Source organism: Aethalodelphis obliquidens, unplaced genomic scaffold (genome assembly GCF_003676395.1).
Source record: "Aethalodelphis obliquidens isolate GAN/ISIS:26980383/991018 unplaced genomic scaffold, ASM367639v1 scaffold17, whole genome shotgun sequence".
In the NCBI taxonomy this organism is placed as follows: domain Eukaryota; kingdom Metazoa; phylum Chordata; class Mammalia; order Artiodactyla; family Delphinidae; genus Aethalodelphis; species Aethalodelphis obliquidens.
In genome coordinates, this window is record NW_020837961.1 from 21,208,029 (window position 1) to 21,234,344 (window position 26,316).

Below are 26,316 nucleotides of genomic sequence, written 5' to 3' on the forward strand. Positions count from 1 at the left end.
CACACACACACACACACACACACACACACACACACACACACACACACCCCTACACTTCTTTACTCCAGACATTATTTATCCCCATCATGATTTGGAATCCAAATACTAATATGATGACTATGCACTGCCCTCATTTTTATAATCCCAACCCTGTACGCCTACTGTTTAGAAGTTAAAGTCTTCTGAATTCTATATATTCTAGACAATCCAACCATTAACAAATTTCTTTCCGGAGACTGAAGTTCCAGGATTAGAAATGGCAGTACCAAATTCACACCCATACGCAGGAAAAGGCTTCTGGTAATGGGTTTGTAAATTAAAGGAGTTCTTCAGATTGGCCAATTTACCTAAAGTTATTATTTGCCCTTGAGTGAATCTAGAGCAAACTCCCAAATTAAGGCCCAGCATGTTAACTGGATGGGATTTTTGACATCATCAGGTCCAAGTGCATCATCACACATCAAATCCCATAGCCTCAGCCTCTTGACCTCTTGGCAACAAGTGGCATTATGTACCTCTTGACAGAAATTCTCTCATTCCTAGGTTTCCATAGTTTTATTTTGGCTTTCTTCTAACCAAAAAGCTCCTTTCCACTACTAGCCCCCAAATGCTGCCCTCCCACCCTCACCCTCTGTCTGTAGCCTCACATTACACCTCCTCCGGGGTTGGTGCCATCCACCCTCACAGTTTCAACCCTCAGGGCTATATTAGTGGCACTAATATCTATGTGTCCAGCCTCGATGATCTCAAACACAACATGCCCAACACTGAATCCACGCTTTCCTTCCAAACCTCTTCTTTTTCTTGTATTCTTTTTCATAATGTCGTTCATCATTCACCCATCCAAAACTGTCATTTCTGAGTCCACCCTCAGTCAGACATCAATTTCTCAAAATTGTTTCTGAAATCTCTAGACTATTGCTATCAGCTTCATAATTACATTCTCTAAAGCCAATCTCTCCTATATACATTCCTCATCAGAGTTAGGATGATGATTTTCTCAAAGAGAGCTCTGACAATATTTGCTTAAAAACCTTTCATGGTTTCCTATCACCTACAGGAAAATGTCCAACTACCTAGTATCCGTCCCATCTCAAACTATAATATTTTTTGGTCTCGTCTCACCATACAATCCATCTGCTTGTCACTCAGCCCCACTCACCTTCTCTCAACAATCAAATAAACGTTTTCCTCTGCTTACAGTGTTCCCATCTTCTACTTTTCTCACAACTCTGATTACTTTAAAATGTCACCTCCTCTAAAAAGCCTTCTTCAAATCTCCAGGTCCACTTAATCATTCCTGGGTGTTCCTATAGCACTTAGTTCACGCTAATAATATCACACATGGACTATACCCTTCGTGTCTGCTAGATGGTAACCTGTTTTAGGGGAAAAAAAAAAAAAAGGTACCTTGCTCTTTGTATAGCCAGGATTTAGTACACCTGTGCATAGTAGGTGCTCAATTAACAACTGCTAAGTAAATATGTAAACACAGTGAAAAACACTCTTGAATTAAGAGAAGAGGTGAATTTCAGTCCTACCTTGGCTAGGACTCAAACTTTGAGCTTCATCTGTAGGCTGAGATAATAGACTCTTTTCCATCTATGAAGTACTATTACAAGAATAAATGAAATCAAGTTGAGGGAAGCACTATTTCTCTGTATTTCAAATACAGAGAAATATATTAAGTATAATCCAAGAGTATAATCTTTTAATGTCTATCCTTTCACCTAGATATATCAAAGGTTAAGAGACTCTATAGCCAATGTCTAAACTGGGGATGAATATAAGTAATGAAAAATAGGTACTTTACATATCTTAGCATTTAGTGTTCCTAGAAATCAAGGGTGACTTCAATTTAATATCATTATGCTGTACAGATCACATTAAGTATTAGCATGTAGAAGCACTCACTATGTTACAGAAAAAAAAAGCACAGGCTATTGATTAAAATAGGTGTGAATGCTAGCACCATGTATTACTTTGCTTTCTTATTAGCATCATAAAATTATAAAATGCTAATTATAAAATGCCTTTTATAGCACTTCTTATATGTATAAGTACTTTACATATATTATCTCATTAATTCTCTCAAGAGCCCCATGAAATAGGTCCTATTATTCCCATTTTTACATAAAAGAGAACTGAAACAGGGAGGTTGGTTAACTTGTCCCACGTAGCAAAGCTATTATGAGGCAGAGCTGGGATGTGAGTCTGGGTGGTCTGGTTTTAGTCTGGCTCTAACCACTAACCCATGCGGCCAATCTAAATAATGACGTGACAGGCTAGTACAATGCCTGACCCACAGTGAATTCTTGACAAACACTGGTTTCCTTTTGCACTTAATGATGCTTGGGTGACGATGATACATGCAAGTGGTCCTGAGGTCCATCATTTCCTGACTACACACCCACGCCATATGGACTCCGTGAAATGGAGATCTCACCTGTATGGTATACTACCCTCCTTCTCATATAAGCAGAATTTCCAAGAAAACTAGAAAAAAAAATCAAACCATTTTAGCTAGCTATTAATTCATCCAGTCAAACGGGAGCTAGATAGATCTATTTTTTACTTTTGTCGAATCATTAAAATGTCATTACACAGGGCCAAGGGCAAAGGTAGAGAGCTCCAGTTTTGTTCTTTCAGACCCTCTGGTTGTCTTTTGATAAATCCCAGCGCATCAATGCTGCTGTCTATTACAATCAGCGTGGTTCGCACTGTGTAAACTTGCTCCAGCTCTCCCTCCTCTCTGATAATCTTGGAAGCTCTCCTCTCACGGGGATGTTGCTGCAGTTCCCTCTTTAGCCTATCATTCAGGGAGGAACAGTGTGAAACACTCTCTCCAAATATAGCTCCCATCTCTGCAGTGCTGTTGGCTGGCGCCGGCTTCAGACCTGAAAAGTACATTTGCTTACAACTACTGGGGTAGACAGACTTCTTCATAGTTCCTCCAACTGGGTTAATTCTTACATACGTATCTTTGTTGGTACCAGCATGCTTTTTCATTGTTTTCTTAAAAATTTTTTTCTAGTTTAATATTGTTTTCTATTTCAATAAATACCATGTGTCTCCACTGTCAGCTACACAGGGGTTCTTGAATTACGTACTGGTGCATTATCAATATTTAATAGTCATATTTAATAATGATGTCTTTGGCATTTACCATGTGCCAGGGTCTATACTATATGCTTTACATGCATTCTCATAAGATTCTCAATAAATTTATAGCAACAGGACAACAAAGAATTATTGGGCAGAAAATGCCCATAGTGCCACGATTGAGAACTCTGATCCAGAGGGAGTGGTCCTTCAATCTTTCACAGATAACTTTCCTCCCAACCATACATATCACCTGCTGTGTGGGTCTCCAGTAAGGCCATAAACTCTTGGGGCTTTGTGTTTTTCACTGATAAAATAACTAACTCATATGTTTTAATCCATAAAATAAAATAATTAAACTTGATGATCTCTAAAATCTTTCAGAAAAAGTCTGTTTTTGTTTTGTGGTTAATTAAAAAAAATAATATCTGGGTAATTTTGATAATCCAGAGAGAAAAAATTATAAATCCATGGGTCTACAGGCAGACATAAGTTCACATTGCAAGGGTCTTCTGGGCCAGCTTACCTAGGGAGATTTGCGCAGATGGTAAAACAGTGTATGTACGTTAGGAAAAATATTTTAAGGAATACTGACTACTAAGAATCGTACCAGTGAAAATACTAGGATTTATGTTAAAATAAGCAACTAAAGGGCACACTAAAAATAGACGAATTACCAAGCACGAAGAATCACAAACGCAATTAAAGAAAATCTTATTTAAAATCAAGGGGGTAGCAATTTAATGAGCAGTCAAAACTGCTCTGGGATTCTGTGAATCAGGCAACATCCAAGCCCAATTAAAATTCTAAACTATATACTATATGTACATGTATACACACACGTTTTTAAAATTCCCATAGTGACAGTAACAGGGTTATCCTTTTATTTTGACCTTAAAATATCTTCTAGGTAAATGGGATTTATATTGGTTTGCAAATATTCATAGTAATTACAAATTTAGGAAAAATCACAGTAGGATACATGTAAAGGAAGTGATTTATTTATAGAACTCAAAGTCACATTTAGGGGTAGAAATTTGCATAGACCCATTTACTTCAATAGAATTAGCAGATAGGAACCTGACTCAATTCTCTAAGAACATCAGCGTTTTTAACTAATGGGAATTAGTCAGTCTGAGAACTATTAACGATCTTTAAGCCAAAATATTCAGAAAAGGACTCAATATAACCAAAGACATTAACATATCCACAGAGCACAAGGTTTGACTTGTGAATTAAATCTACAGCAGTCTGTATCTTATACGTCCCTAAGAAATATTTCTCATGCAATGAAAGAATTGCATTGCTGCAAATATACAATTTAATAACAATGGTAAACAATAAGTTACCTAATATTTATGGGAAACAATGTTTTCAGACAGATTATCTTTAAAGGAGTTTCTTTTTGTTCCCCCCTCATAAAAAAATACATTGAAACGTAAAAATTAGTAGAGAGTCAAAGAAATCCTACACGCCTCCTAATATAGTTGAGAGTGATATAGATCTGGATTAAAATATCGGCTTTGCTTTTGTCCATCTGTGACTCTGGGCAGGTTCCCAACTCAGAGGATGTATAAAAGGAGTGAAATACGAAAGACACCTAACGCAGTGCTTAGAGCCTTGTGTGTTCAGAACGAGTGCTGATTCTCCTCGTTCTAACATTTATTCAATCCAGCAAAGATTTGCTGAGTTGCTCTAATGAACAAGGTGATAAATTTTAACATATGGGCCTGGAACCAGAAGAGGTGACTTGCAGAAAGGATGTCCTGGCTTATTCAAAAAGAGAATTTTCCTCAGTGGTCTCCTGTGGAAGGAGAAGACAGGGCGTGGGAGACACCGAGTTCAGTGGCTACTTAGAACAGCCACGTGACCCTCACACAGTGGCCGCTGAAGGCTCCCCAGCTAGCGTCCAGCCATCTCACTTGAAGCTCTTTTGTCGAAGCTCCACAGGCCCCGGTCCCCGGGGAACTAGTGTCAGGACTGCTGTCTGGCCCTAAGCTCATGAACACCAAGGCATGGTCTGACGTTGCCCATCACTGAGCTGCTAGACACCAAGGCACTGGCAGGTGGAAAGGGTCAGGTCATATTCACTGCATTTGAATCCTTCTGCCCCGTGACCTTGACAACTTAGGTTTTAGATGATCTCGGGTTTTTCTCATACCTTGGGTTTTTCTCAGCCGGCAGCGTGTTAAATAATGGCCAACGCTATGCGCTTATAGATGGCTTGCTACTTGGTGTTGAGATAATCTTACTGAAACTGGCTGCTGGCTCCAGAAGGTCAGTGCGTCTGCTTCACCAGAAATGCCCACTCCTCTGAAAAGATGGGAGGAATCTGGGCTGAGAGTCACCCAGAAGCATAGGACAGTGGGATGAATGCTCGGTGACAGTGACCACCCCCCCCCCCCCCCCCGTCAGTCAACCTAAGTGACAGACACATCTTTTTTAGCAACATGGTGGTTACCAAAGAGGCCACGCAAGGTAATGGCCTATTTCGGGATTATTGCTCCTTTAAAGAATATGTCCCATCTCAGTTACCAAAAATCAATCAAGGGCCAAAGTTTGAGCTGTTTTTCTGTTTTCTTACTTAAATTGTTCTGGTGTGAAAGTGATAAACTGCAAACAGGAAACACAGAAGAATATACTTGCATGAGTCAATGAACTGCAATTATTTTAACACGCCAGTGACAGCATGTGCTGTTCCAGTATCTTAACCTACTCATAAATTTCATTTTAATGCCAAAAATATCACTTATTCTGGAATGCACAAACTGTGCTGTAGTAATTATGTGCCACCTTTTCAAAGGCTAAATACATAAATAGCAAGCAAGCTCATGGTTATGCTCCGGTTCAAAATGAGTTCTCATTAGCTTCACTAAAGAAAATGGCTTGTTCTCTTCTTACCTACGATGTAATGTATTTTTCACACTCTAAGTTAATGAAACACAAAAGTCTTTTTATGAGTAAGACACTAAGATTTACTTAATATAGTACCTCAATAGAGAAGAACATTGATTAGTTTCAGACAGCAGTAAGCCAAATTATGACTCATTTAGTTTTACCAAAGAGAGTAAGACTTTCTAATTTTAAAGGATCGGGTTTTAATTAGGTGAATGGCTTTTCAAGATAGTCCCGGAGGTCAAGAAGATAGAAGAGACTAATGACTTTTTCATCTGCAGACTTTGGATTGTAATAAAGCATCACTTCATGACTTTTCTGAGCATGGCCCTGTTTGAGAGGAACACTGACCTGTCCTGCACAGGTCTAGTGTTTGCAAGGTGAGCCTTAGAGATGCTGATCTGTTCCTTGAAACATTTGGTCTAAACTCCAGGTACCTCCCACCAAGTGAATGGCATCCAGATGGTCATGATTAAGCAGAACGATTAGCTAACATGACCACAGACGGAGAGTCATTCAAGACACGGGTGCTAGTGCCCAGTGTAACCGGCTGGGTGTGGACAGCGTCTTCCCTCAGGAAGCTCACAGTCTAGCAGGAAGGACAGCTAGGTAAGAAATTAATCTCAGTGAAGTGGAATCCATTTCATATAATAAATGCATTTAGGAAAGGAAGAGAGAACAAAGTAATGATACAGTAGATGTACTTTCCACAGAAATAAGCTCAAACTGATAAGGATAATATCACCTAATTGCTTCAAACTCTCTATGCATGTAGTTTATCAGGGCTAAAAAGTAAAGGCATGCAAGTATATAAGAGATTAAATTCATTCCAGAGCAAACATCAACTGCTATTAACAAACAACTATTGTAACCAATGCCTCTTATTCTGACTTCACAGAAAACTTGACCTTTCTGTTACAGTTCTCTCATTGCCCAAAAGGTCACAATTTGGCATATCTCACTGGTCATTTGCTATTTACAGAGACAGATTCATTTTAAACTATACAGGTAAGGTTTACGATCAACCTCTAAGATTTCCTTCTAAAGTAACACTTGGGTCCCCTTGGAGTATCAGGTCTAGCAGATGCCCATCTCCCTAAAAACATCAGGCAGCAATATGTATGTCCAGCTACTTCTTTCAGATTTCTTTCTGTGTTTGATAACAGCTAACTCCAAAGGACATTTCTATTCTATAATCTGTAAAAAGTCCCCTTGCAGAACCTCCAAAGCAAAACTCCTCAGAACAGAGAAGCACCTGCTTGTAGGTCTTGGGGAGTAGGCAACTAGGTCTCAGAAACACTGGTAGGAGAACAGGAAAAGATCTCAGGATATAATGACTCTCAAGGGTCAAGTGTGGGTTAGAAAGTAGATGAATCCCTCAGCACAGGCCCAGCAAGACTCGCTCTGCTGTGCATAGGAGAAGAAATGAAGTTTGTCATCCCTCAAATTAAATCTTGCCTTCAACATAAGGCAAATAAAAAGTATGGAATATAAAGTCATTACTCCATCCCTCACGTGAGTGATGCGCCTGACAACTGCGGATGCGTTCATATTCTATCATTCACTAATCCATTCATACTTTCAATAGATATTTACCGAGTGCCAGGCTCTCAGAATACAGCTGTTGACAAGACAAGAACCCTGTCCTTGTGGAGCTTACATTTTCACAGGGGTGACAGACAGTAAACAATTAATGAAAGATGTAATATAACAATTTCAAGTAGTGATAGTATGAAGAAAAATAAGGGAGGGTGAGGGAAGAGAGGATAAGTAGCAGATGAAGTTTTTAATGCGGCCACGGAAAACTCTGACGAAGGGGCAACGGAGCAGAGTCGGCAACGCTATGGAGGGGTGAGCCAGGTGAGTATCTGAGGGAAATCTGCAAAAATTGAGGGTGGTGCCTGGTAACTCTCCCTGTTCACAAAAGTAATAAAACCTCATGATTTCATAATTACCTTTTGTTGGAAGATATTTTCCTCAGGGTACAGGAGGCATAGAAGCAAGCTGAATTTTCAAAATGAGTTGGTTAACTAAGGGAGAAATAGATAAACGTCTCCCAGATAGTCTTGTTTGGGAGTCATCCTCACATATTTCAGATGCATAAAGAGATATCTGCTGTGTGAATAATAATTCTATCCAAAAAGTTGGGGGGTTGAGGGTTCCAAAGGGCCTGAGATAGCAGCAAGTTTGGTGTATTTGAGGACCAGCAAGGAGAAAAGAGGGTCTGTAGGAGGGTGAGAGGAAGTATGGTTGGAAAAGAGGTGGACAGAATACAGGGGCCAAATCAGGTCACACCCTGGGGGCTACAGCAAGAACTCTGACTTGATCCAAAGTATGATGAGAAGCCCCTGGAAGATGTAAGCAGAGGAGTGATGTCCTTTGGTTTTCTTTTTTTTTTTTTAAGTGTGTTCTATCTGCTATACGGGGAACAGATTGCAGGGGCAGGAATGGGAGCTGGACAGCGGCTGGAGGTGATAGCAGCAGTCCAGGCAGAGATGATGATGGCTGGGACTCAGTGGGTGATAATAAAGCTGGTAAGATGTAGTCCGATTCTGAATATGTTTCTTCTGACAATAATTAGACTGAACATATATTCGATGCTCAGAGCTGCCCCTTTGCTGCGTCGTGTAGTGTAAGAGCTCATGACAGCTGTGATAGGGACCCATGAGGCTCATTTCACAGGTGGAGGCTTAGGTGAATCACATGGTTCCCGAGCTCCCGGGCCCTCTCTGCCCAGCACGAGCCCAGTTTTCGCAGCTCCTATACCACTGTGCTCACGTTCTGGAATGGTGGAATCTCACTCTTACCAACTCAGTGACGTCAAACTTGTATCTTGAGCCCCACCGTTGCTTTCTGTTTCCCTGGCAATCGACCCAAAGGACAATTGGGTACCACAATCACCTTTTTCACCACCACCCTTTACTGCCCCCCAAACTGGGTAATGCCAACCTTGATGAGCAAAATGGGGTCCTCCCTACTTGGGAAAAATACCATGGTACTGCTACCTCTTCTGCGAGAGGCCTCCAATCAAGATAAGGAGCATTTAGCCTCTCAGTGAAAATTGCACCCAGCAAATTCAATGTAATTAAAATGTCCAGGCATTTCTGACTCATTATTGTGCTCTTTGACGGGTTTACAGAATGTGTACTTTCCTCCACTTGCTGTGTTTGCCATTTGTTTGTCTTCGTGCTGGTCTCCAAAATTTGGCGATTATTAGTGAGTCAGTAATTCATGTCTTGAGGTAATACTTAACTGCACCTACTATCAGTTTTCATCGTTACAATTAACACATTTTAAACGTCTTTCTTTTCATGGAGGATTTTGATATCGTCAAAGGAAAAAGTACTCTTTCTTAAATAACTGAAGAACCATGGGATAGAAGAACCAGAGGAAGACTCTGGATTCACCCAGCGTGGTGGCCGTCAATCCCGGCAGCACCTCAGAATCATCTGGAGGGTGCCCTCCCACCACCAGACAAATCAGAATCTCTGCAGGTGGGACCTGGGAGTCTGTAATTTTTAAACTCCCCAGATGATGCTCACGTGCGACCAGGATGGAGAAGCACTGATCTAAACCAAGTTCCCCTCCAGAAGCCTCCTGCTTATCATGTTGAAATGAAAGAAAACCAAATGAAAGAGACCAGAGAGGGGAAGTGACTTGCCAACGGTAAAGCCAATTTGAGGCAGAACCGCAACTGAAACCCAAGTTTCCTAATTCCCTGTTCAATTTGCACTGAAAATCCCCAAGACACAGAAGAATCGAGGGGAACAGTGGGGGTTTCACCAACTGCAATCCTGATGATTCTATCATTGAGGCTTTTTTCCTCTTTTGATTCTCCACCTTCTGTGCCAAAGCTGTGCCAGGACCCTGCAACGGCACTGTCAGCTGACAGATACTCTTTCTCCTTCAAAGGACAGCCATACTAGGGAGTGAGCATATAACTGAAGACATCACTAAATGGGCTTAAAAAACAAGACAAAACGAAACAAAACGACCCTGCTCTATAGCTACACATGAATAGCTTTTGACTTACTAGTGCCATATTCAGGAACTTGATCTAAGAAAGTAATCACGGAGATGCACCGATTTTTAGGCATATACAGACATTTACAGCAGCGCTGTTTATATGTAGGGGGAAAGTAGGAACATCACAGAAACATTGAGGAAGTTTCAACATGTGCCTTTAAATTTTAAAAAGCTACAAAAACCTATGCAATATATTCCCAGTTTGGTAAAAGTAAATATGTAACCACAGAATGAGAAAAACACTAGAGTTTAGTGGGTGAGTGGTTGAGTTATTGAGGTTGTCTTCCTCCCGTTTTAAATGTCCCATACTTTCAAAATTTTCTATAAGGCATATGTCTTTCATTTTAAAATATATGCTCACATATACACATATGTATTAAAGTTACGGGACAATAAACACATGCACAGAATTGTATTTGGTTACAAAATTTTTGGATACCCTGTAACTTCTGCTTGTTACTGGTATGTCTTTTTTCTCCTGAGTTGAAGGGCATGAACAAGGCTCCCACTTCATGTCATATTCTACACAATGACTCAATTATTTTAACAGGAGACTCAAATTAGAATCTCCCTGACCTCATTTATATAAGTCAAAAGCTAAGAAAAAAAATGTTAGTGTCATGAAATATTTTTTTCATGAAATTAGAGACTAACATGTTAACGTAGTCCATCTTTCCAGTCTTATTTAACAGATCTTAAGATTTACTGAGCGCTTTCCATTTCCACCAAGGACCATTCTAGTCTTTGGGAACTTTACCATGAACAAAAACTGTCTAAAAGCCTTGCTTCTTGTAGCCCTTACGTTCTGGTCAGAGGACACATGCTAAGCGTAAGTAAAATGAAGCAGGGAGAGGGGCAGGGTGTGCTGGGGATGGGAAGGGGGAGGTATGCTGCTATCCAAATAGAGTAACTAGGAGTGCCTTAGTGATGCGGTCACGGAGAAGTGACCTTAGAGAGGCACAGTCCTTCGTATCTGGGAGAAAGAACATTCCAGGCCCCTTGGTAAATAAAGGAGAAAACACCTTGATAAGTAAAGGGGAAAACATCTTTTCTCTTCCGCTATTCTTTGGGTCATTTGGAACTACATGCAGGTGTAGTCAGTTCATGGTTACAGAATGGCCAGGTGAATATCTTCTGTAGAAAATCGGGACCAGGGAAAATAAATACTTATGGGTAAAAAAAGGCATTTGTATAGGTTCACTGACAATACCTCTGAAAAACCTCATGTGTTTGCCTTTTCAATAGTGCTTACATGGACTGTGTGTGTAAAAAACCATTTATGATGGAGAGATAAGAGGCTGAACTGGTTAATAAGAAAGAAAACGTTTCCTGGATCTTACCTAATATATGAGCTCTTTATATATCTTTGCCTGGAAAGAACATGAATAAGCCATACATTTAGTGCAAAAATACTTTCTTTTTTCAAATCTATATCATGAAATATATGTCCATACACTGAATATGGAAAAGCCTAACAATCTGATACGTAAGCTTTAATTTTATGACAAATGATGCTTATTTCTACCGAAACAGATTTTCTAAATACCGCTATTTCATGGAATAGACGAGATTTTTTAAAAAACATGATACTTGTAGAAACCAATGCTTTTGAAGCAGTAAAAGAAAATTTTCCTCTCATCTAGAAAAATAAAAGAACTAGATCTAATACTAGTCATTAATATTTTTACTTCAATCTATAAAGCACACTTATCCCACCACAAGTTAAACTGCCAAGTGATTAACCCCTCAAAGTTTAAAATAAAAGATGATAGTATACCTATAGACAAGGTTTCAATTTAATAGAACCACCGTAATTGCAGCTTCGTAGAAGAACAATAACACAGCACAAGGCAGCCTTATTTCTCTGGATTTTATATCACCACAAAATCCTCCAGATCTGAGATAAAATGAAAGTCAAATCCTATTCAGGTTAACTCAAATTTAGCCTCTCTCAATTCACATGATCAAATACACAGAATTTCAGCATCACTTCAGTCACTCCGGAATAAGTGAAGGTCCTCCTTTGAGTATACACAAAATGAAGTATCTCTTCTGGGGATAAACTGAAGACTTTCAGGGGCTATCAAAATATTAAGTTCTTTATATACCAAGTTTCATGTCCAAAAATGCAACAATAAAGGTCAAGGTCTTCCTTTTAAAAAGTTGAGACTGGTTTCTAAACAAATTAATATTGCATTGGAAACATAGTCAGTCCTTTCTAAAAAACTAAAAGAATAAGTTATAGAGTCCTGGGTTCTTTTAGAATCTTTCCTGATTTCATGGTCATAAAATTCCTTCCTTTTTGAGAAGCCAAGGGATTTTTTTTTTTTTTTTTTTTTTTTTTGTGGTAAGCGGGCCTCTCACTGCTGTGGCCTCTCCCGTTGCGGAGCACAGGCTCCGCACGCGCAGGCCCAGCGGCCACGGCTCACGGGCCCAGCCGCTCCGCAGCACGCGGGATCCTCCCGGACCGGGGCACGAACCCGCGCCCCCTGCATCGGCAGGCGGAACCCCAACCACTGCGCCACCAGGGAAGCCCAGAAGCCAAGGGATTTTTAAGAACAGAGGCATCAGGAGAGATGAGGATGAGATTCTTACTAAAGATTAGAAGATAAAGGTAGGATTCCTTCCAAATCCCCAGATACGTATTTCTATGAGCTGAAATGAGTAAACAAACCATACAGTATCTTGTTTTTTTTCTTTTTTTTTTTTTTGGCGGCGTTAGATCTTCATTGCTGCGCGCAGGCTTTCTCTAGTTGCAGCGAGCGGGGGCTACTCTGTTGCGGTGCACGGGCTTCTCATTGTGGTGGCTTCTCTTGTTGCGGCGCACGGGCTCTAGGCGTGCAGGCTCAGTAGTTGTGGCTCACGGGCTTCGTTGCTCTGCGGCATGTGGGATTTTCCCGGGCCAGGGCTTGAACCCGTGTCCCCTGCATTGGCAGGCGGATTCTTAACCACTGCGCCACCAGGGAAGTCCCCAGACCATACTGACTTACATTGTCCATAATGTTATTTAACACTGATGTTGAATTATGGCTTTTAATGACAAGAGCCTGGAGTTCTTGGCTATTAGATATCTGCCTGCCGGTAGAGAGCCAGGTGAGGAGGTACAGTTTAGCACCAAATAAATAAACAAATACTAAGTGAGGCGGGTGATATTGCTTTGGCCTGGGAGATTAAGACCAAGCATAAATAAGTTTTCTATATGTATCTTAAGAGGGAAACGGAATGGAAACCAAGGCTGTTGCTAAGAAATGTTTCTTAAATATCTAAACGATAGAGAATCACAAGCTCTCAGGCTTGGGAAGACCCTTCCGTCATCACCCATCAGAACTCTGGGCATAAATCCTGTGATCAGTTTCCACCTGAATGCAAGAGAAAGCTTCACCTCCCAAGAAAACCTCTTCCATCTCTCAACAGTTCTAACTTTATGAGTTTTTCTCCCTTTACTAAAGCAAGTCTGCTTTCTATAACTTCTCCTCACTAACCCTAGTTTGACTCCATAAAGCTGAGGTTCTAAATACATAAGCCTCAGGGTTGAGGCCAGGGGCACATAGGAGCAGAGCTGGCCAAGAGCCAGGCCATAAGTAGTGATGGGGCTTTGGGCCAGGTAATGGGCACACTGTTCACCTAAACCGCCAGCCACTGCTCTGCAGGGACATGGGCCCCTGTCATCAGATTTTCTCATCAGAAGCCAGAAATTTGAATTTCAGTAAAAATATCCTGGGTTTTGAATATATAAGGAATAAATTGTGGAGTTCAGGCAGCTCTTACAGCTCAACTAATTCAGACCTTTCATTTTATAAGTAAGAAACTGAGGTCCAGAATAGAAAGTGATGGACCGAAGCCAAATGGTTAATCAGAGGTCAGTCTGGAGGAGAGCAGCCCCAAACACAAGGTCCCATCTCTCCTGTCGCAAAAATGCAGTCTGCAAGGCTTGTTTTTTCAGCTTAAACATGGTTTGTCTTAAAGAAGAAAGGAGATTAAGAGAGAAAAGCGAGCTACCTCTTCCAGTTATGAAGGAAGAAAAAGGCCCTTCAACCAAAGTGCATTTGGGTGATAGATGTGCTAAAGTATTCGGAAATGGGCATCAGCTTTAGATCACTTCCTGTCTCCATTATGAAGTCATTACTGTCACAGCTAGTCTGTATAGTATCCTCTCAAGTTGAGAAAGTATACGGGGCAGCAGCTACAAGCAGAGACTCAGGAGACACTGCTCAGGTTTGCAAGCCTGGCTCCATCACTTACTACCGGCATGACCAAGTCACTTCCCCTGTCTAAGCCTCAGTTTCCTGGACAGCGCCAACCACAGTACCTACCGCTCAGTGTTACCGTGAGAATTAAATGACCTAATACACAAAGTGCTTACAACACGCCTGACGCAGAGTAGGCACCACACAGGCAGAGGGCTACCTTCTGCTGAAGAGAGGTGAACATATTACTTAAAGGAAAATGTAAAACAAAACTGCACAAAAATACTCTAGAAAATATGAGTCCTGAAAAAAAAAATTCTAGCAGCTAGTTCCTTTACAGAGGTTAAGGCAAAGGTGGACTTCATCCGTTAAAGTCAATGTAGCGTGAACTCACAAATTAAAATCTTAGCACCCACTTACACAGGAAAGAGCCTCAGTACATCTACGTGTTCTCCTCAAACCTTGGAGAAGGTCCTAGAATACATGAGATATACTCCATCTTGGGTTCCTCCTCGCCAAAGGCTGAGCTTATTTTCTGAATAGTTACTGCAACCATCTCCTCCCTCGCTCCATCTCTAAGTTACTATTAGGAATCCAGTCTCTCAAAAGTTCTTCCTAGATGTTTAGTTTCCTCCTTTCCCTTTAACTATGTACTAGTGAAAGATGAGAAGATAGCACACCACACTCTTCAAAAAAGGAAAAAAAAATATGCATCATCTCTTCAACATCACAACTCAGACACTTAACCACCTCCAAACACTTACTGATCTACCATGTTTATCATATAAATATATGTAATCCATATATAGATACAGCTCATATCGCTCCGATGAGATTTCAGTTTAACCCAAGAGAAAGCACAAATGCCGCAGGAGAATCCTCAAATATTCACCAGCCATCAGAGGGAGCTGGGACACCCTGTCTCGAATCACAGAAACCACAAAGAGAAACTGGCACGATGGCTCTGGTGTCTGAAGCAGGAGAGGGTCAATACAGAGCTCTTTCCTAAGGCTGCCAGAGCCTCGGTGACCCCCGGGGTCTGGTGATCCATGCAGGAGCTCCTGTGTGTCACTGTGCACAATGCCTATGAGAATTAGCATGTATTGACGGCTAGGTGCCAGCTACAGACGCAAGCACTGAACTCATTTAATTCTCATACCAAACAACTGAGGCTCCCCCATCTCACAAATGAGGAAACTGAGGTCCTGAGAGGCTAACCTGCTCAAAGATCCACAGTGAGGAAGTAGCAGAAGCAGGACACAAACTCAACGTGCTGGTGAGAGGCTAAACGGCTAACTTACCACTTCCCAAAACTGCCTCTAGAAATGGCTGCTATCACTTCCCTCACGGTTCACAGGCATCTGACCAGCTCCAAGGAGATGGTTTAGATCTGGATGCTTTTTTTTTTTTTTTTTTTTTTTTGTGGTACGCGGGCCTCTCACTGTTGTGGCCTCTCCCGTTGCAGAGCACAGGCTCTGGACACGCAGGCTCAGCGGCCATGGCTCACGGGCCCAGCTGCTCCGTGGCATGTGGGATCCTCCCGGACCAGGGCACGAACCCATGTCCCCTGCATCGGCAGGCGGACTCTCAACCACTGCGCCACCAGGGAAGCCCGGGTCTGGCTGCTTTTACCTGTACCTGGAAGTGTACTTCTGGGGCTCTCAGGTGGAGGCTGGATTTCTACATAGCTTTTTACTCAAGCCCTCCGGTTGCTCTTTCACAAAGCCAACCTGGGAAGAAGTTCTCTAAAGCACGAAAGATGCAGTTCCTCACATCCTTTTAGAGGGGACATATAAAGTCTCTGGTCCATGGGCTTTATTTTTCCTTCATAATTGGAAGAGGTAGATCTCTTTTCTCTATTAATCTCCTTTCTTCTTTAAGACAAAACGTGTTTGAGCTGAAAAAACAACGGCGAGCAAGGGAAAAAGGAGAAAAAGGAAAAGCAGAGGAAGAATTAATATTATGTTAAAAAGTAACTGTTAGTCCTCGGAAACGCAAACAAAAACGGCAATGAAGACACCACTTCACAGCCACTGGGAAGGCCAAATTCAAGATAGATAACAACAAGTGTTGATGAGGATGTAGAGAAATGTTCCACCTACTACATGTTCCTCCTACACTGCTGGTGGAACTGTGAAATGGTGTGTTTCTTTGGAAATCAATCGTGCAGTTCCTCAAAAGGTTAAGCCATACAGTTGCCGTATGACCCAGACTTTTCAGAAATGTCACGCCTGGCTGTGTACCCAAAAGAAATGTCCACACACAGACTTGTACGTGAATGTTCACAGAAGCATTATGCGTAATAACCAGAAAGTGGAAAGAACCTAAGTGTCCATTAATTGATGAATTTTGAAAATGTGGTATAAACATAGAAGGAAATATTATTGGGTAACAAAAAGGAATGTAGTACTGAGACATGCTACAGCACTGACAGACCTTGAAAACGTTATGCTGGTGAAAGAGGCCAGTCACAGAAGAACACATATTACTTGATTCCATCCATATGAAATGTCCAGAATAGGCAAACAGAGACAGAAAGGAGATTAGTGGTTAACTAGGGCTGGTATATTGGAGAGTAATGAAGAGTAACTATTAATGGCCACAGGGTTTCTTACTGGAATCAGTGGTGAGGGTCCTCAACTCTGCTGGCAGAGGAAAAGCCATTAAACTGTGTACTTTAAACGAGTGAACTGTATGCTATGTGAACTCTCTCTCAATGGGCTCATATTTTTAGAGAGATTTAAAAGAAATGGTTACAAACTAAAGCTACTAGTCTATCCCAGGATAATCTGTGTCTTTGTGAATGAGAAACCATAATTGCAGAAGTGTCAGAAACCCAAAATCGTAAGCGGGAAAGGAAAAATCAGAAAGAAAGGCTCTATGGAAAGGGGAAGGGGAAATGATTTCTATTTAACTGAATTTCAAGATAGTGGGTGTGTTGGGGTCACATCACCGCAAATGCATAGATATTACACAGCGGGGTGCATGACACTAAATTCAGACTTTCTCCTCACCCGAAAGCTATCGGTGCTGAAAATAAAGGATCTAGAGGAGAGGTGAGATTTTTTTAAAATGCAAAGGCTGATGTTCACTTTTTGGAGACTGAAGTAAAAAGTTCACAAGTGTAAGGATCCTCTGTTATATTGCATCCCATGTTCACAGAATAAGAATATTTGATTAGCATCTAAAATGTACACCATTTCCTAAGATAAATTTGAGTCACAATTCTAAATTCAACTAGAAAAAGTAAAGCCTTCACATTCTAGAGCTAAGTGTAACATACTGACAGCCAGACCAGCGCGGGCACTGGTTCACATTCAGGTAGAAAGAGTTAAAAGTTCGCCAAGCCACCCTGTCATGGATCTCCTTATAATGAGACTTTAGCAGAAATCAATGCAATCTATGACTAAAGTGAATCCAGTCTCCTAAAGTGGCAATACACCAAATGATAATATGGAAGCCTCACGGCTGTTAGCAGATACGTTAACACATTTTTGCAAACAGAACAGTTAGTAGAGAATTTCCTTGACATTTTTTTAGCCTAACTTTCAAATTATCACCAAGCCCTTTATTTATTCTCACTACATCTTAATCAAGCATCATTTGTGTGGCAAATCAGCTTATGGCTTCCTTTAAAAACAGGCGAACCATTAACTGACCCAATGTGTTGGCAGTTCTTTTTAGACAGGAATAAATGATGCCTCTTAACTTTGTGCTCCAAGCTGCAGAGTTTGATTTCACGCATATGCAAAGAGAAACATTTAAAGGATCCTGCAAAGTCAGCTAACAATCTTCTGCGAGTTTAAAGAACAACAATAACAAAAACCCTCCTTCACACTGCCCCCACGGAGGTTTATATATTAAATATGCTTTTAAAGATACTTTACATGACTTAAAACGCTCTTTCCATAGTCCTCCAAATCCTTGACTGTCATAAAGTTTAAGTAGTGCTCTTATGACTCAAGGTCAGAGTACAGTCTTTTCACTTACAAAACTGTTGAGCTCGAGAAAGTATACCAAATGTTCCTCAGTGCTCTATCCTAACTTTTCCAAGAAGTTAACTGTCCCTTCCTCCTTTTCATCAATTAGTACACTGCATTATCTTTGGCCCCTGTGTTAGAAGCACTGACCTTTCCCCACTCCACCTGTTTGCATTAGGGTTAACAAGTTCCTTGTCTGAAACAGCTGGTGTTGACTACCAAAGGCAAACCCACTGTACATTTCCCTAATAGGTGACATGAGCTCTGGGAATGAAAACTTGTCCCCAGAGAATGCACCACCCCCCAGGCCAAAGCCTGGTACTCCATTTCAGTAGCATTAACTGTTTATTTTCTTTAAAAGCCAGATTTTGGTAATGTTTTGATTCGGTGACTCCAGTCAGAAAATGCATCTGTCACTTCCACTCCCTCCTTCTCCTTCCGGATGCCACAGCCTCAAACCCAGCAACCCCTCTGGGGAAAGAGGGCAAGGTTCTCCGGACGCACAGAAACAACAAGTAACCCTGGACTCAAGGAGGCAAGGCTGCTAAAACGAGCTGCTTTTGCTGACAAGCCTGGGGAGGACTTTGTTGTTCCTACCACGGAAGCACTGTTATGTCAGGCATACAGGGAAAGAGCGAGTTTTAGGACAGTCATGGACTTCTCATCCCGGCACCCTGCAATCACTACGAAAAGCTTATTCTTTCTACCCTGAAATCCTCTCGCCATAAAGAAAACCTTCATCATATTTAACCTCCCAAGCGGGCAAAGGATAATGCAACACTGTAAAAGCAGGCATATCTTTACGGCCACCATGCTCTTGGTGGCTTTTTGAGGATTGTTACTCTTTACCATCGTGCCCGCCTGTCAGCTCCTCCGGATGACAGCTTGGCAGAGCACAGGATTTTCGGTATTATTTATGACTCGCGTCAACCCAGCGGGCGGCGCGGGGCGGGGTCGAAGGAGCGGTACTCAATCTCCCACGAAGAGCTGAAACCCGACTTGAGCAAGTCGGCAGTGACGAGCGCCAGCACCAGTAACCCTACCCGCCTCCTGATACACAAACGCCGGCCTCAGGAGTATACCTGATGCACACACCCAAGTGAAGAGCTGAGTTATCAGATCTCCCGGTTCCAAACAGGTGCGGGGCCGCTCACTAGCCGAGAACAACATCCGAACCCTACCCCCACACCCCACCTACCAGATCCTCCTCGGAAAAGTTAGCCCCCCTCGGCCAACCTTCGTCCGAGTGGCGCGATGCTAATTGGAATGCATTCTCTGGTGCCCCCAATGCTGTTAGTCCTCTCTTCTTTGTAAACCCCACGAAGTGACGCAGAGCAAAACTTAGTAGGTCCGAGGAACAGAGACGCGTCTTTCGCAAAGCACGGACTTCGCAGGAAGGCGCTAGGAGGCAGGCGCTGGATCCTTCTCGGCGCCTCCATCCTCCTCTGGCTCCCCTCCCCCGCCCCGCGCCCGCCGGGGCCGCTTACCTGCGTGGGACATGGTGATGGTCTCGTTGTTGTTGGAGCCCACGTTGAAGATGACCACGGCGGAGGCGTTCTGCAGGAACGCGTTCCGGATCTTATCCCTGTACGTGCAGTTGCCCTTGGGGATGAGGGCTATCCAGTTCTTGCCGTGCGCCGGGGAGGCGAACTTGGTGTTGGGGTCGCAGGCCAGGCGGTCGTGGGCCGAGCTGGCCATGACCACCTCCCCGCGGGCGTCCTGCTTGGGCGAGTGCTCCCCGTAGCGCCCGCACTCGGTCTTCTCGGTGTGCAGCTCGGCGGTGGTGCCGCCGCCGCCGCCGCCCGCCGCCCCGGCCCCGGGGTCCGGCGCGGGCTCGGCGTAGGTGATGTTCACGAAAGCGGTGTACCATTCTTCCTTCTCGGCCACGGTGAAGTCCAGGCAGAGCAGATGCACGAAACAAAAGGAAAGCAGCCATGTTGAGAGAGCCAGGCTGCGGCACGCTTGGATGAGAGACATTGCCATCTTTATCCGCCGGGGCCCCCTCCCCGCCCCCGGCGCGCTCCCCCCGCGCCGTCCCTCCTCCCCAGCCCCGGCCAACGCCGGGCCGGCCGCTTGTCCTTCTCCTCCTCCTGCTCCTGCTCACTCCCGGGCCCGAGGGGCCGCGGCCGGGACGCGCAGCCGCCGCGGGGACCGGCTTCCGAGCGAGCGGGTGGCGCCGGCCCCTTCCCTTTTCAGCCGAAGCACGGCGGTTGCATCTCGCTTCGCGGGCGCCGGCGGGTCGCGGGCGGAGGGGGCGCTCCGGGCTTGTGGCGGAGTCCGGCTGCCGAGCGTCCTGCTCCTTCGCTCGGCTTCTCCTTCTCTCATAGGGGTGGCAGGGGGCCCGGGAGCGTGCGGGGTGGCGGCCCGGCGCCCTGCAGCCCCGGCGGGGGCGGGCGCGGCTGCTCCGAGCCCGGGGTGTCGGCGAGGAGTCCCGGCTGCCGTCGCCGAGCGCTGGGGCGTGCGGGTCCGGCTGGAGGCGCGGCGGCCGCCCCTGCTGTGCGCCGGGTCCCTCAGGCTGCGCCCGGCACACACTTGCCACGGGAGGGGCCGGCTCGGGGGTAGCGAGAGCAAGCCGGCAGAGAAGAGTACGCGGTCCGTGTGTGTGTGTGTGTGTCTGTCTGTATATGTTTGTGTGTGTGTCTAATGTGTGCGTGCAAGGAGGAGCTTAATGTGATGTCAAAGATTCTAGGCTTCTCTTGCCACGCTCCCTCGGTCTCTCTATGGGCAGCAGCGACCCCTGCCGGGTCTCAAATTCAACCTAATCTGCGACTTGGTCCAGGTGGAGGCAAAAGGGGAAGCGACCCCTTGACCTATGAAGAGAGGAACAACTTCCTGCGTCTCAAATGTAGAGAAATGTGTGTATCTCTCATAAACAGCTTTCCCTAATTACCCATCCTAGGGCCAACTGGTAAGATTAGTTGGTAGCTGGGTCCTCCGAACACAATGCCTGGAATATCTAGGGCAGTGACTATCAAATTTAAATGTACATCACCGTCACTGTCACGTGTGTGTGTGTGTGTGTGTGTGTGTGTTAAAACTCAGACTGATGGGCCCTGCTGCAGAGTTTCTCATTCCGTACATGTGAGGTGGGTTCCAGAATATGCTTTTCTAACAAGTTCCCAGGTCATGCTGATGCTGCACTGTATTAGAATGAGTATAGAAATGGGCTTCTTTCTTACCCTCTGGCAGCAAACATGTGGCATTTGTTTTCCTCTAGAATGAGTGTTTTCTAACTCTGTAAGAAAAGAAATTGGGTGAGCTATTTCTTCACTGTGTTTATTCTGGTTGTCATGACTGGTAACAGAGGACTTAGAGCAGCAATAGAGCCTCAATAGGCAAGGCAGGTTTTTTGGGTTATTATTGTTTATAGGATATTCTCTAGTTGTGCATAGAGCTTACAACTAGTCAGTGGAGAGTACAGCCCCTCTAGAGTCGTGTTCTTAAAACTTTGACATAGGACACTTCCTTACCAGTTAAATGTTTGAGTGGTTATCTTTTCACACCAGCAGTTGCTCTGGCTTGAGATAGCATGTCTCGAAAGCAATTTGTGCGATGGTTCTTAATCACCCACCTTGTACTTCCCAACTGGCAATCTTTCAGAGAACTCAGGACCCATTCTTGATGAAAACAAAAGTCCACCTTTTCCCCAGGACCTTAGTTAGCATGTTTACAGAAATCTGTTAATGGCTGTCCACCAGTACAACTGCTGTTTTTCCAGAAGCAGTAGGAACAGCTGGTGGCTGTTAGGGGAGAGCAAAGAATCCCAGCTATACCCAAATTAGAAGCAGGCAGAAAAAGAACTACTTAGAAGCATTTGTCTCTATGGTATTGGATGTGCTGGGTTTCTGTATTTCCCTAACTTATTCATTTTAGAAAATAGGCTTCTAGGCAATTGGGACAGTGCTTTTTATAGTGCCTAATGCCAAAAAGGCAAAAGTGAAGAATGCCTGGCTGCTGGTTCCTGAACCACCAGAGATCTGAGTCCTTTGCCTAAAACCCCCCAGCGGGGTTTTGTACAGATGTCTCACAAACCAAAGTGGTTCCCCATATCTCTCTGTCTCTTAGCAGTTTTTCTCCAGCCACAAAACTTAGTGAATCTGTGTCATTAAGAATGCACAACTACCCCTGTGGTTTTCTTCCCTTAGAGGAAAAGTTAGAGGCTGAGGAGATGGCAGGATCAAGGAGGTAGTATCCTGGCTGAGAGATTGATTAATTACAGGGACATTGGGCAAATAAGTAAAATATTAAATATAATGGGAGCCAGGTTTCTTAGTGTGGTAGAAGGAATTTACGAATATGGAAGGAAAGAAAGCTATAAATGTTATCGAACTCAGGTTCTGCTGCTGGCCACTAAAAAGCCAATACCCGAGAGACAGGTGTTGGTTGGAAAGGAAAGGTTGCTTTATTCAGGAGGCCAGCAACCTGGGGAGAAGGCAGACTCGTGTCCAAAAACCAATTCCAAAGATTCTGCTTGACTATGAAAAGTTTTAAAGGGAGAATCATTTGGGGAAGGGGTCAGGGTCTTCATTATCTTCCCCTGTGTGCAGACTTTTTTTCTGATTGGTTGGTGGTGAGGTAACAGAGCTGGTGGGCGGAGTTCCAGCGATATTGTGCTCAGCCTGAAGTTGCCATCCTCCACCTGGGTAGGGGCCTTAGTTCCTGCAGAGGAACTCAAAGATATTGTTATATATATTCCTTGAGGAGGAACCAGGACCCTGCCCCGTTGCTGCACTGCTGTTTCTTGACTGCGCCTCCTTTGTTTCTTTCTCCTTCCCTGATAAGCAACTATTTGAACCTGCCCTTTGGAACCCAGGGAAGGTCGAGGAGGCTGAATGAAGCCTATTTACTAAACAAAAAACGGGGGGACACGGAAAGGATTTGTACCCAGGAGGGCCCTACAGGATCCTGTTCAGCTTCATAAAGAACCCTGAGGTGTTGGATTGGATTCAAAATGAGTGTGAAATCATTATATATATATATACACATATACACCATAGCTATTTTCATTCAGAGGCCAGAGCAACAGACACATCAAGTGGCCAGAAGATCTTGGTTTCTAAGTACCATCCTCCATGAAGTGGAACCAGGGCTGATTCTAGTACTTGGGCTGGGAAAGTACAAAGTAAGCTTGGAAACTTTTATAGGAAGTGCTCAAAGCATGAGGGGAACATGCTAAAAGGACACATGAGCCAGCAGGAAGGAGCTCCCACTGGCCAAATCTGGGACAATTTGAGTATCCAAATAAATTGTGATAGTAACTGATTACAACCTATTGGATAAGACAGGAATCCATGAATCCATGCCAATATAAATGAATAGATAAATAATGATGGAATAAATAAATAAATGGAAAGAAAAGGGAGAGCTCTTCCTTATGGAATAATGCCAACTAATAAGATTGATGGAAATAGTAAGTCACCATTTGGCAATGTTGGTTGATTCTTGGCAGGACTCCTCAGTGGATGCCAAGGCTGGTGGGTGGCTGTTTGATGTGAAGCAGGATGTCAGCTTAGTCTTAAAGCATCTTCTGAAAAATACTTATTGATCAAGGGGGAATTTACTGGAAAGAACCTGGAAGACACCAAATTGACCAGGTGATCAAGATGGGCATCATCAGGAAGGGAACGAGTCACACATGTGCCTCCTGATGTGATGTGCTGAGTAGAGCACAGCCTCTTTTCTGTTGTGTCCTGCTCAGAATGCACAGCCTGAGTCTGAACGTGGAGAAACATTGGATGGACCCAGGGTGAGAAGCATCTTAAAAAATGACAGGCTCATATTCTTTAAAACTTTTCAGCTCACGAGAGACAGAGAAGGATAGAAAAACCAAGTGATCCAAATTGAAGGAGACTTAAGAGGCATGACGACTAAATGCAACAAACAAGTCTGGATTGACTCCTGGACCAGTTAGGAAAAACAAACAGTTGGCAAAATTGAATGAGGTCTGTGGATTGGATGGTAGTGTCCTATAAACGCTGATTACCTGATTCAAATGTTTATATTGTAGCTATGTAGAAGAATGTCCTTATGTGGGGAATATGTACGCTGAATTATTTAGTAGGATGAAGCATTCTGTCTGCATCTTGCTCTTAAATGGTTCAGAAAAGAATAATGGTAATCTCTAAGATCTTGATTTCCGCTAGCCACTATTTCAGAGGAGCTGAAGTCCAATTCATGATAAACTAAAAAGTCCATTTGGGGCGTGGGTCTTAATTTGTTTCCAGCCTTGTGTCGGTGATTCTCCTCCAGCACAATGCTCCTTCGTTCCAGTAGTGCTACTTGAACCACTGAGCTGGGTATCCAGTAGGGACTGAAACAGATAAATTTCATAGAATCTACATTTTGGAGCGGGAGAAACAGACAAATTTTCAGTTGTAGATTATGCCAGCCAATAACAGTTCTATGAAGAAAAAGGCAGCAGAGTGGGATCAACTGCTCGGATGAGGTGAATTGTGAACAGAATCCTGAAGGACGTGAGGGATCCATGTATGTATTGGGGGACGGGTTGTATTAGGAAGAGAGCACCATACACACAATGGCCCCGAAGGGAGATTGTATTTGATGTGCTTGGAGAATGGCAGAGAGACTACTGAGAATGGAGAAGTGTGAGAAAGAAAGAGTGAAGGAGGTGAGATCAGAGAGATGAGAGGCCTATCGACTCTTTGGATTTTATTCTGAGTGACAGGAAAAACCTTTGGAGAGTTTGAAGCCAGGTAGTGACATAGTCTGACATGCAGACTATGCATGTTTAAAAGTTTATTCTGACTGTATTGGAGCCAGTATGGAAGCAAGAAGAACAAGTAGGAGCTATAGCCATAATTCAGAAACAGAGGATGGTGACTTATGCCAAGAAGGTGGCGATGAACACAGGGAGAAGTGATTGGAGCCTTGATGTATTTTGAAGATGGAGCAGACAGTATTCTCTGGTGCATTTGAAATGGGGTGTGAAAGAAAGAGAGGATACCAGAAGAACTCTACCATTTGGAGCCTAAGCAACTGGCAGAATGGAGGGGTCGTTTTCTGAGATGAGGGAGATTGCAGGAGGAATTGGTTGGGATAAGAATCCCGAGTTTTGAATATGTCAGGTTCAAGGTGCCTAGAGATATCCAGATGGCAAATTCATGTAATTTGCCTCAGCATAGAATTCCAGAAGGAAGATTATTGGATCAAAGCACACGAACGGTTTTCGAGTTATTAGCACATATTTTGGCCAGATTGCTTTTCCAAAGGTTGCTCTCACTTAACACACCATGCCCCAGAGTAAAGTGAGCTCCTTCAAGTATTTGTTTTTGAAATATCACCAGAATAAAGTAGCCCCGATGGAAGATCTCTACAAAAACAAGGTCTGGGCCAACTCCTAGGTACATTCCTCAGAAACTTCAGCAAAGAGCAACACGGCAAGTAAGCAGAAAGGAAAGCAGCCAGATGGCAGTGTGACCTGGCCACATCATTGGAAACATTCTGATCACTAACACCCATGAACACTAAGCACACACTACCATGGTCACAATGGTAATAAATTCATATATATCCACAGGTATTCTCAGTTAGTTGAAGAATTATAGTAGGGGCCTATTTTGAATAAATTTAATACCTTATCCATACATGTTCAATAGAGGACAAATTGAAAAATGATTTAAAAGCATTTAAACTTTCTTTAGAAAAAAAAGAAATATCACCAGAACACAGCTTCATGGGGAGTCCCCACCTGAGGGGGAACTCTCTCTACCAGCGAAGCAGCCCAGGCCAGATAGAACGAGTAGGTCTCCCCAGGTCTCTTTGGTGTGTAGAGGTATTCTTGTTTTCATAAATGGTAGAGGTAGAATTGACTTAAATACAATATATATGACAATATATATGCACCCTATGTGTGTCTGAGTCAGAAATAAAGAGCAGCTCCAGCAAAGAATAGCAGGGTCCCATTTCTCCAAATGCCAGCAAATGAGACTTTACGAAGCTCTCAGTCTCGACGCTGCTGTGCATTGGCATATTGCCATTCATGTGCGCCGCCTGTTCAAAGGGCATTCTACCGTAGACTTTAAAAGATGGATTAAATCATTTGAAAATACAATTCCTCCTACGTATACACGTTTAATGGCTTAATAAAAGTGTTTTTTTTGTTTGTT

At 43.3% G+C, this 26,316-nt stretch overlaps 1 protein-coding gene across 1 annotated transcript in view; it reads right to left on the bottom strand.

Moving 5' to 3' along the window:
- Positions 1–20,210, bottom strand: part of RNF150 (ring finger protein 150) — a 238,526-nt gene extending 218,316 nt beyond the window's left edge. Inside the window, exon 1 of the mRNA XM_027117053.1 lies at positions 19,678–20,210. Coding sequence (XP_026972854.1) covers positions 19,678–20,173 — 496 coding nt within the window. The 5' untranslated portion in view covers positions 20,174–20,210. The remainder of the gene's footprint in view (positions 1–19,677) is intronic.
- Positions 20,211–26,316: the final 6,106 nt, after the last annotated feature.